A 12,500-nucleotide genomic window follows, 5' to 3' on the forward strand; every position below is an offset into this window, starting at 1 on the left:
CCGTAACACAACATAAACACAACAGAATAAATACTAGGGGTGTGGGGAAAAAATCGATTTGAATTAGAATCGCGATTGTCACCTTGTGCGATTCAGAATCGATTCTCATTTTTTTAAAAAAAGATTTTTGTTTATTTATTCAATTTTTTTTTTATTTTTTTTTTAATTAATCAATACAACAAAACAACACACAGCAATACCATAACAATGCAATCCAATTGCAAAACCAAACCCGACCCAGCAACACTCAGAACTGCAATAAACAGAGCAATTGAGAGGAGACGCAAACACGACACAGAACAAACCAAAAGTAGTGAAACAAAAATGAATATTATCAACAACAGTATCAATATTAGTTACAATTTCAACAAAGCAGTGATTAAAAATCCCTCATTGACATTATCATTAGATATTTATAAACACTTGCATCACATCTCATAAGCTTGACAACACACTGTGTCCAATATTTTCACAAAGATAAAATAAGTCATATTTTTGGTTCATTTAATAGTTAAAACAAATGTACATTATTGCAATCAGTTGATAATTTAGAATTATAAAAGCTTTTTACAAAAATCTACTACTCTGCTTGCATGTCAGCAGACTGGGGTAGATCCTGCTGAAATCCTATGTATTGAATGAATAGAGAATTATTTTGAATCGGGAAAAAAATCGTTTTTGAATCGAGAATTGTGTTGAATTGAAAAAAAAAAAATCGATTTTGAATCTAATCGTGACCCCAAGAATCGATATTGAATCGAATCGTGGGACACCCAAAGATTCACAGCCCTAATAAATACCCAGAACCCCTTGCAGCACTAACTCTTCCGGGACGCTACAATATACACCCCACCAAAAAAAAATAAATAAAAATAAAACAATTAAAAAAATAATGCACTTTGTGAAAGTCAAAGTATAGTATTTCCCATAGTTGTACTGGGTATCAGGATTATCTAAGGGAGAGCATGTCCCAAATTCCAAGCTGCTGTTTTGAGGCATGTTAAAAAAAAAAAATGCACTTTGTGACTTCAATAATAAATATGGCAGTGCCATGTTGGCACTTTTTTCCATAACTTGAGTTGAAGTTGTTCTCTTATTTTAAAAAACATTGTTACATTGTTTAATGCATCACAACAAAATTAGGCATAATAATGTGTTAATTCCACGACTGTATATATCGGTATCGGTTGATATCGGAATCTGTAATTAAGAGTTGGACAATATCGGATATTGGCAAAAAAGCCATTATCGGACATCTCTACTTTTTTCTAAATAAAAGGTACCACAAAAAATGGCATTATTGGCTTTATTTTAACAAAAAATATTTGGGTACATTAAACATATGTTTCTTATTGCAATTTTGTCCTTAAATAAAATAGTGAACATACAAGACAACTTGTCTTTTAGTAGTAAGTAAACAAACAAAGGCTCCTAATTTAGCTGCTGACATATGCAGTAACATATTGTGTCATTTATCATTCTATCATTGTGTCAACATTATTAAGGACAAGTGGTAGAAAATATATTATTAATCTACTGTTGATATAAAAAAAACGTGTGTTGCTGCATGCTATTTAAGAGTCTTTGGGCACCTAAAGATTCTGATTCCAATTCCTGGGGTGACAAAGTATAATTGTTTGTATGTGTACATGTGTACAAGGATATTTCACATGCCTTTACTGTGTATATAAATGAACAGTATTTATGTTGTGTACAATGTGTATTTATAATATGTTGTGAAAAGGAAATTTCTTTTTTTTTTTTGGAAGCTCATCTCGTACTTGACTTTGTTTATAGGGTTAGGCGCAATAAGTGTTCAACTTCACCATTTTTTTTTTTAAATTTATGAATGTACATCTGTTTGTTTATGTAAAACTGTTTGTTTATTTTGTTGACCATTGACCGAAGAAATAATAAACTAAACTAAAACTAAACTAAAGTAAACTAAACGATTTGAACTTTTATACATTTTTTAAAATCTGTTTTTAAAAATTATGAGAATTATAAGAATCAATCGAATTGTTAGACAAAAGTTCACGAAAGTGTAAAAACAGCGAGAGTAAGAGCTCAAGAGATTTCTGGACGGCCACGGAATATGTGGGATGGCTGCATACAAACAGACTGTGGGGGTGTCTTTGTTATTCTGCTCCGTCTCTCTGGGAAAACAACATAAAGAGAATACTCCTCTAAACGATATTCAAAAGATGTCCGTCTACTGGATAGACGCCGTAGAGGCTGCATCTACATCGGCGTGGTGTGAATACACTGTGAGATGATGTGCCAACGTATTGCTGTGTGCGTTACACCGGCGCATGCCACTCGGCGGGGGTCCACTGAGGCAAGCGCGGATATTACAATCCCTACAACAATCCCCCATCCTATTTATCGTGACAGAAACATGTTAGCACAAGCAGAGATGGACCGCGTCTCATTCATATTCGTGCGGTTTCCATATTGGCTCTGATCGACTCTACTTGACTTGGAGATGAAGGTGGTGTAATACTACTTTAAGGTTAGTTTTAGTGACTCTTAGCAAGGCAAAAATTATTTTTTTTCGAGGGAAAAACACAACGAACAAATCAGGTTTGACCATAAACAAATGATGTATAACATAACTGTGCGCACTAGCCACCGAACCGCGTGAGCGGAACAGAAATGCTTGAATGTCCAGGGTGAGTGGAGTGTGTGGACCAGGGGTCACCAACCTTTTTGAAACAAAGAGCTACTTCTTGGGTACTGATTAATGCGAAGGGCTACCAGTTTGATATACACTTAAATAAATTGCCAGAAATAGCCAATTTGCTCAATTTACCTTTAACTCTATGTTATTATTAATAATTAATGATATTTACACTTAATTGAACGGTTTAAAAGAGGAGAAAACACACAAAAAATGACAATTACATTTTGAAACATAGTTTATCTTCAATTTCGACTATTTAAAATTCAAAATTCAACCGAAAAAAAGAAGAGAAAAACTAGCTCATTCGAATTTTTTTGAAAAAATTTAAAAAAGAATTTATGGAACATCATAAGTAATTTTTCCTGATTAAGATTAATTTTAGAATTTTGATGACATGTTTTAAATAGGTTAAAATCCAATCTACACGTTGTTAGAATATATAACAAATTGGACCAAGCTATATTTCTAACAAAGACAAATAATTATTTCTTCTAGATTTTCCAGAACAAAAATTTTAAAATAAATTCAAAAGACTTTGAAATAAGATTTAAATTTGATTCTACAGATTTTCTGGATTTGCCAGAATAATTTTTTTGAATTTTAATCGTAATAAGTTTGAAGAAATATTTCACAAATATTCTTTGTCGAAAAAACAAAAGCTAAAATGAAAAATTAAATTAAAATTGATTTATTATTCTTTACAATAAAAAAAAATTAATTTACTTGAACATTGATTTACATTGTCAGGAAAGAAGAGGAAGGAATTTAAAAGGTAAAAAGGTATATGTGTTTAAAAATCCTAAAATCATTTTTAAGGTTGTATTTTTTCTCTAAAATTGTCTTTCTGAAAGTTATAAGAAGCAAAGTAAAAAAAATGTATGAATTTATTTAAACAAAAGAAGACCAAGTCTTTAAAATATTTTCTTGGATTTTCAAATTCTATTTGAGTTTTGTCTCTCTTAGAATTAAAAATGTCGGGCAAAGCGAGACCAGCTTGCTAGTAAATAAATAAAATTTAAAAAATAGAGGCAGCTCACTGGTAAGTGCTGCTATTTGAGCTATTTTTAGAACAGGCCGGCGGGCTACTCATCTGGTCCTTACGGGCTACCTGGTGCCCGCGGGCACCGCGTTGGTGACCCCTGGTGTGGACGTTGGAACGGTTCAAGTCGGATGAAAAATGTGGGATATTTCCCATTCATTGTCAAAAGGGAGAACATAACCGGAAATTCCGGGAATTTTGGGAAAGGGACAACATTTTTTGCGTTAGAAAATGTGAAGAGCTGTGTAGGTTGATGGTTGAAAGGTTGGAATTGGGTAAAAAATGTTGCAACATTTTGAGAATTTAGGGCATTGCAGATCTATGGATACGTCCATTCATTTGAATGGGAATGACCTAGAAATTTGGGAATTTCGGGTAAAACTGGAACTTTTGAAATGATAAGTAATCTAACAATTGCCCTAGATAATACGAATGGGTTGGTGTTGGAATTTTTCAAAACCGTTGAAAAATGTAGACCGAGTAACAGTTTGAATTTCAATTAGTATTTCTAAATTCCTGGAATTTCGGGAAAACCGGGATTTTGTACAAAAACAAAAATAGTACTTTTGTTGTCCTAACTAAGAAGAATGTTTTGAATGTGGAATGATCAAAAATAGTTGAAAAATGTTGACGTAGCAACAGTTTGAATTTCAATTAGTATTTCTACATTTCTGGAATTTGGGGAAAACCGACAATTCGTACAAAAACAAAAATAGTAGTTTTGTTTTCCTAACTAAGAAGAATGTTTTGAATGTGGACTCATCAAAAATGGTTGAAAAATGTTGACGTAGTAAAAGTTTGAATTTCAATTAGTATTTCTAAATTGCTGGAATTTTGGGAAAACCGGGAATTCGTACAAAAACAAAAATAGTAGTTTTGTTGTCCTAACTAAAAAGAATGTTTTGAATGTGGAATCATCAAAAATGGTTGAAAAATGTTGACGTAGTAACAGTTTGAATTTCAATTAGTATTTCTAAATTCCTGGAATTTTGGGAAAACCGGGAATTCGTACAAAAACAAAAATAGTAGTTTTGTTGTCCTAACTAAGAAGAATGTTTTGAATGTGGAATCATCAAAAATGGTTGAAAAATGTTGACGTAGTAACAGTTTGAATTTCAATTAGTATTTCTAAATTCGTGGAATTTCGGGAAAACCGGGAATTCGTACAAAAACAAAAATAGTAGTTTTTTTGTCCTAACTAAGAAGAAAGTTTTGAATGTGGAATCATCAAAAATGGTTGAAAAATGTTGACGTAGTAACAGTTTAAATTTCAATTAGTATTTCTAAATTCCTGGAATTTTGGGAAAACCGGGAATTTGTACAAAAACAAAAATAGCAGTTGTGTTGTCCTAACTAAGAAGAATGTTTTGAATGTGGACTCATCAAAAATGGTTGAAAAATGTTGACGTAGCAACAGTTTGAATTTCAATTAGTATTTCTAAATTTCTGGAATTTGGGGAAAACCGGGAATTCGTACAAAAACAAAAATAGTAGTTTTGTTGTCCTAACTAAGAAGAATGTTTTGAATGTGGACTCATCAAAAATGGTTGAAAAATGTTGACGTAGTAAAAGTTTGAATTTCAATTAGTATTTCTAAATTCCTGGAATTTGGGGAAAACCGGGAATTCGTACAAAAACAAAAATAGCAGTTGTGTTGTCCTAACTAAGAAGAATGTTTTGAATGTGGAATGATCAAAAATGTTGACGTAGTAACAGTTAGAATTTCAATAGTGTTTTCTAAATTCCTGGAATTTCGCAAAAACTGGGCATTCGTACAAAAAGAAAATAGTAGTTTTGTTGTCCCAATTAAGAAGAATGTTTTGAATGTGGAATGATCAAAAATGGTTGAACAATGTTGACGTAGTAACAGCTTGAATTTAAATGGGTATTTCGGAATTCCTGGAATTTCGGGAAAACCGGGAATGTCTACAAAAAAGAAAAATGATAGTTTTGTTGTCCTAATTACATCATGTTTTGCCTTCATTATAACACTCATATAAGGTGTTTAATTTTTTGTGGCTCGACAGATTTGTTTAGTTTTTTGGGATGTCCTCATTTTTTCACAGACCTGCAACTGTAAGTGAAAGCACCCTCCATTTAGAAGACTGTGATTTACAGAGTTGTGATACGATGCCCAAAATGCTACAAACACTTTATAGGGGGTCAAAAATTAATTGCTCACTTCTGTTCTGGACCGACTCTACCATAAAGCTGTTAAAAAATATTTCATATCAAGACTGACCAAACTAAGCAGCGTTGGGTTTAAAAGAAATACCACGCTGGATGTTATTTTGAACATGCCTTCCCTTCGGGTCTCGTTATGTTGGGCTAACACTTTCACACGGACACAATCTTCCTTTCAATTTCCAACACGTAACGCCGTGTCAAGAAGAAACGTCTCGTTATCGATGACACGATCGCGCCCGGCAATCAGGTGAAATGTGGGGAAACTTACATGTTCTCCTCGCCGATGATGCAGAAGGCGGAGAGGATTTTGACAGTCTCCGTCATCATGCCGGCCTGCTTGGGGTCAATGGATCGCGCCAGTAACAACAGGCTGCGCTCGTCTCCCAGGATCCTTTGCAGCCCGTACTGCCGAGACGGGGGAAAGGAAGGAAACCACAGGGTATAAATTAAGCAGGTGTTCAATTTGACCACTGAAAAGGCTTTAAAGTATGTAAGTCCTACTTGTATGTACTCATATGCTGTACTTACTTAACTGCAGAGAGTAAAAGGCCCTTTTGGGCTACCACTCTTACTTAAGCGGTAGAGTTTAAATGCACAGAACAACTTGAATATGTCACATTCAATATGGCGACGCACTTCAAATCTGCTCCGCAGTTAACTCTTTCACGCCCGTGTGTACACAAAAACATCACAGAGGTATGGTATGTACATGTGCCATGTACCTACGGGCAAAAATGTAGGGTAGTTTTTCAGAAATAGCTTCAAACCCTGCTCGCAAAAGCTGTGCACTATAAAATGTGCTAATTGTAGCCATTAATCCCAACTTCCTCATTTTGATTAAAAATATATATATATATATATATATATATATATATATATATATATATATATATATATATATATATATATATATATATATATATATATATATATATATATACATATATGAGCAGTATACGTTAGGTTAGGGAAAAAACGCAGAGGCTATTTCATCCCTACCAGCCTGTTTCGCAGGTTTATCTGCTTTTCAGGGAATTGTATCCTCTGAAGAGCAGAGAAACCTCTATATATACAAATGTGTGTGAATGTGAGTGTGAATGTTGTCCCCGAAGGGAATAAGCGGTAAAAAATGGATGGATGGATGTATATATATATATATATATATATATATATATATATATATATATATATATATATATATATATATATATATATATATATATATATATATATATATATATATGTATAACATATACATATATATATATCCTTCTTTTTTGGGGGGTGAGGCTGGGGGATATATATACAATTTGTTTAAAAAAAAAATAAAAATATATATATATATATATATATATATATATATAAATATATATATATATACACATATATATATATACATATATATATATAAATATATATATTTGTATTTTATTTTTTATTTTTCTTAAATCAAATTAGATTTTTTTAAACCGATTAAGAATTGCGATTAATTCAAAGATCGTTTGACACCCCTATCACTTAAATAAGAATTTATTTGTATTTAATTTCAGGCAAATTGATGCACTTTAAATCTTTTCTGTTCCAGACTAAAAAACAATGTTGATAAAATCATTCTTTGTTGTAAGTTGATCTATATTTCTTCTCTTTTGTATTATTTAATGTTAATAAGAATATAATCTTATGCAGAGGTGTATTTACAACAATTTTATCGACAATGATATTATTTATAGTTGTGGCGAAAAATGTTTTCTCTTACAAAGAAGCACTGCTTTAGCGTGAGACAGGAGGAAATACTGTGAATTATTCAAACCAAGGGGCAACGACGCCCACAAGGAAGGGAAAAGAGGGTGATTAATTTGTCAAATTGAGGACAGAACGAGAGGGAAAAGCATTTTCCAGTAACCTTTTTTAAGTTTCCTCACAACTAAAGGCTAAGGTGACCAGAGGTGGAGATGAAAAGTAGGAACATAAATTGGTCATTTAGCCTTGAAATATATGCCACTATTTAAGGAATGAGCGAGACTTTCCCCAAAATGGATAATTAATTCATCCGAGACCAGAGTGGAAATGGTAAAATTAGCTTCTCTATCTCAGCCCATTATACCCCAGCCTCACAAGCATGTGGCCACCCAGCTACAGGACATTTGACGTCCATTTGGTCCAATTTAAAGCCTTATTCGAAAAAATGTGGAGACAGTTACCGTATTTTCCGCACTATAAGGCGCACCGCATTATAAGGCGCATCGAATAGACGCTACAGTAGATGCTGGGTTGCGTTATGCATCCCGTAATTGCGAGACCTGTTGTGGCTCTATATTGGTCCATATATAAGGCGCACCGGATTATAAGGCGCACTGTCAGCTTTTGAGAAAATTGGAGGTTTTTAGTTTCGCCTTATAGTGCAGAAAATACGGTAACTCATGTGATTAATCCCAAACAAATAATGTATACACGTAGATTCATTTATTTTGGTTTCCTAAAAGGCGGTGCAGGTTGCTATACGGCAGGGGTGTCAAAGGTTTGGCCCGCGGGCCAGATCAGGCCCGCCAACAAGTTTCATCCGGCCCGTGAGATGGGTTTGCTAAGTATAAAAATGAGCTGAAATTTTTGAATGAAATAAACTGCCGTTCTAAAGGTGTCCACTGGATGTCACAATAGCAATTATTTGCACCCCCTCCTGCAACAACTTCATAGGGGGCGGAGCTACAGTCGCGATCAAAAGTTGACATACACTTGTAAAGAACATAATGTCATGGCTCAATTTTTGTTTCATCTGACCACAGAACGTTCCTCCAGAAGGTCTTATCTTTTGTCCATGTGATATCAGATGAAACAAAAATGTAGCTGTTTGGCCACAATACCCAGCAATATGTTTGGAAGTGAAAAGATGAGGCCTTTAATTCCAGGGACACCATGCCTACCGTCAAGCATGGTGGTGGTAGTATTATGCTCTGGGCCTGTTTTGCTGCCAATGGAACTGGTGCTTTACAGAGGGTAAATCGGACAATGAAAAAGGAGGATTACCTCCAAATTCTTCAGGACAACCCGGAGGTTGGGTCTTGGGCGCAGTTGGGTGTTCCAACAGGACAATGACCCCAAACACACGTCAAAAGTGGTAAAGGAATGACTAAATCAGGCTAGAATTAAGGTTTTAGAATGGCCTTCCCAAAGTCCTGACTTAAACGCTGAATAAACAAGTCCAAGTCAGAAAACCAACACATTTGCACCAACTTTGTCAAGAGGAGTGGTCAAAAAACTCAACCAGAAGCTTGTGGATGGCTACCAAAAGCGCCTTATTGCAGTGAAACTTGCCAAGGGACATGTAACCAAATATTAACATTGCTATATGTATACTTTTGACCCAGCAGATTTGCTCACATTTTCAGTAGACCCATAATAAATTCATAAAAGAACCAAACTTCATGAATGTTTTTTTGTGACCAACAAGTATGTGCTCCAATCACTCTATCACAAAAAAATAAGAGTTGTAGTTCTTTACAAGTGTGTGTAAACATATATATATATATATATATATATATATATATATATATATATATATATGTGTAGAGGGAAAGTGCGATCGGGGCGCTGGCAGGAGCAAAAGTCACAGCCGCTGTCCATGGTACTGAGGACTAGCACCAGCAGGCAGGGTTGTATAAATTATTGAAAACTCAAGACAGCCATGACATTATGTTCTTTACAAGTGTACGTAAACTTTTGATCGCGACTGTATGTGCCGTGCTAAGGTAGAAGAATAGAGGCAACATTTCCTATTTTGGACACAACGTACTAAGGCTAATTATTAGTGACAGTATACAAAATGTGGATTGTTACGTTCATCCTTTGATTTGTCAAAGATGTTAGTAAAAACATTATGATTTGTACATTTTCAGAATATGTTTGTCTATTTTTAAACAAAGAAAAAAATAAATCTGAAGCTGTCTTTATATTTAAATTTTCATGCCATGATTCTACCAGTCCGTTCTACTTGGGAATAGATGTTACTCCATGTGGGGCCTGAGCTAAAATGAGTTTGACACCCCTGCTATACGGTCAGTGATGTATTAAGAGTGCGTACGCACAAAAACCTGGCAAACGCCCTTTTTTCACGGCAAAGTTGGGAAGTGTGAAGAGTGAACTGGATGTGGAAATGTGCGGTGCCTCACGCCAACTTCTACACTCGGAGGTGATGTCCAACAATTACTCCTCTGAACGACTGATGTGCAGACATATGAACAATTAAAGGGGAACTGCACTTTTTGTTGGGAATTTTACCCATCCTTCACAATCATTATGAAAGACATGATGACTTTACATTCTTAATATTAAATAAATGCAATTAAAAGTCAGCTACAGGACTACACTGCAAAAACTGAAATCTAAGTAAGATTAAATATCTCAAATAAGGGTGATATTTGCTTATTTTCTGTCTGATAAGATAATTCTTCTCACTAGGCATATTTTATGTTAGAGTGTTTTACTTGTTTTAAGTGTTCTGGTCCTAAATGATCTCAGTAAGATATTACAGCTTGTTGCTGAGATTTTATGACCTATATTGAGTAAAACATGCTTGAAACTAGAATATCAACCGTTGTGAAGCTGTGTCATCAACACTCACCAGTATAAAACTACTTTTTCAAAATTTAACATGTGACATTTCAAACAATTTTGAACAGAAATAGTTCATGCACATTCAGATAAATTCTTCAAAATTACAATTAAAACAAATTTGGCCGGGGGCCGGGCTGTATATATGCGCACTAATTGACTGAAAGAGCACGCACTTGGCGCGATGATGTCATGTTATCGATGGAATAATGCATTTTTAGACAATATGATTTGCCTGAGCGGCTAGGAGACCCCGGGAGTAACAAGCGGTTGCCTTGTTGCCTTTCCATTAAGAACAATAAATTAGTTTTTAGTATAAGTTTGCTGGTTTCAAGAAATGTAATGCCGAGCGCATATCATTATGTCAAGATAATGGCACTAGCATTTACTTCATTTAAGAATATTGAGCAAAAAGGTCTCATTTTTTTTTCTACCAAGAAAAGTGCACTTGTTATTAGTGAGAATATACTTTTTTAAGGTATTTTTGGGTTCATTGAGGTTAGCTAATTTTACTTGTTTTGGAAAGTCTTGACAAGCCAAATTGTCTTGTTCTATTGGTAGATAATTTTGCTTAGTTCAAATAAAATACCCCTAATTTTTGTATTTTTTTAAAAAGTTTTTGAACACTGACTTTTTGTAGTGTAATTGTCACTTTCATTTAGAAAATAGGCAAACACGATTTGCTGTGCATATATTATGTTGTGTATTTATTTATTGGTATAACAATGGTTGTGTTATTTTGCATCTATTTGTTTTGGGCTTTTTTTCCAAGATGGCTCTGTGCTCTTGTGTCATCCTTTTGTGTTCCTAATGTTTCCCTCTTGTTTTCATGTTATTTTATTTTTTTTGCCTTTTGGTTCGGGACACTTTGGGACTGTGCGACAAGGGGTGGCACTTTCGTGACTTCTGCGGTGCTTTTTTGTGAACTTCCGGATCCGCCTCCCGGGGAGCCTTTTGGCCGTGGAGACCAGCTGCTGGGTCTCTGCCACACCAGAGTCCGTTTGGAGAGACCGGAGGAGATGCGGATGAAGAGACAGGGCTGCGGAGCTGGCGCTGAGCGCTGGGACGGAACAAGCTTCAAAGTGTCTTGGCTGAATGAGCAGGTATCGGACACCTCGGTCTCCTTAGACGAGGGGTGTCCAAAGTGCGGCCCGGGGTCCATTTGCGGCCCGCAGCTAATTGTTTACCGGCCTGCCATACATTCTGGAAATGCTATTGCAAAAATTAAAAAAAACATTTTAAAAAGTGGAATGAGGTGAAATCTAACTAGAAAAAGTTGCAATGTTGACACAAAGCTACCATGCAGGCTTTTTTTTTTACTTTTGTTTTTCTTTATTTTTCTTTTTTTGCCATTGCTCAAAAAAAAAAAAAAATCAATGTTATAATGAATTATTGACCTATTCAGGGCTCCAACTATTTCAAATATTTCACTTTAAAATGTTTTATGTGGGAAATATTGTATATATTGTGTGGTTGCCATACAAAAACATCAACATTTTATTTGACAAAAGAGCATAAAACAAACAAAATAATAGTTCAAACGTAAAATCGACAGATATATCTGAAGTTGAGCTTGTAACTTAAGTGTTGAAAGTAAACAAAAAACTAATAAAAATGTATCACTTTCTGAGTGGGGCACCTTTTCTGATCCAAAATATATTTAATGGGATTTTATTTATCTTTTCACTGTGATTACTCAAAAATAATAATGAATTAAAATCAATGGTGTCCTGCATTATTGATATTTTTAAGGCTCTAATTACTTCACATCAAACATTGCTTTCTGAATGTTTTGGGCAGTGGGGGAAACACTGCATATTTCAGTTTTATTATAAAAAACTAAGTTGTCTTTGACAGAAAAGGCATAAAAACTTTTTTTTTTTTTAAATCTTTATTTCAACCTGAAGTTGATATACTGTACATATTTACTGTAAGCATTATATAAATAAAAAAATAATAATTTGACTTGTTTTTAACATTTTA

General features: G+C 34.3%; 1 protein-coding gene across 4 annotated transcripts in view; it reads right to left on the reverse strand.

The window, feature by feature from the left end:
- Positions 1-12,500, reverse strand: part of diaph2 (diaphanous-related formin 2) — a 1,018,926-nt gene that overhangs the window by 679,101 nt on the left and 327,325 nt on the right. For all 4 annotated transcript variants that reach the window (XM_062039765.1, XM_062039764.1, XM_062039766.1 and 1 more), the window contains one exon: positions 6,178-6,314. In XM_062039765.1, coding sequence (XP_061895749.1) covers positions 6,178-6,314 — 137 coding nt within the window. The remainder of the gene's footprint in view (positions 1-6,177; positions 6,315-12,500) is intronic.

This window comes from Entelurus aequoreus, linkage group LG28 (assembly GCF_033978785.1).
Source record: "Entelurus aequoreus isolate RoL-2023_Sb linkage group LG28, RoL_Eaeq_v1.1, whole genome shotgun sequence".
Taxonomy (NCBI): Eukaryota; Metazoa; Chordata; class Actinopteri; order Syngnathiformes; family Syngnathidae; genus Entelurus; species Entelurus aequoreus.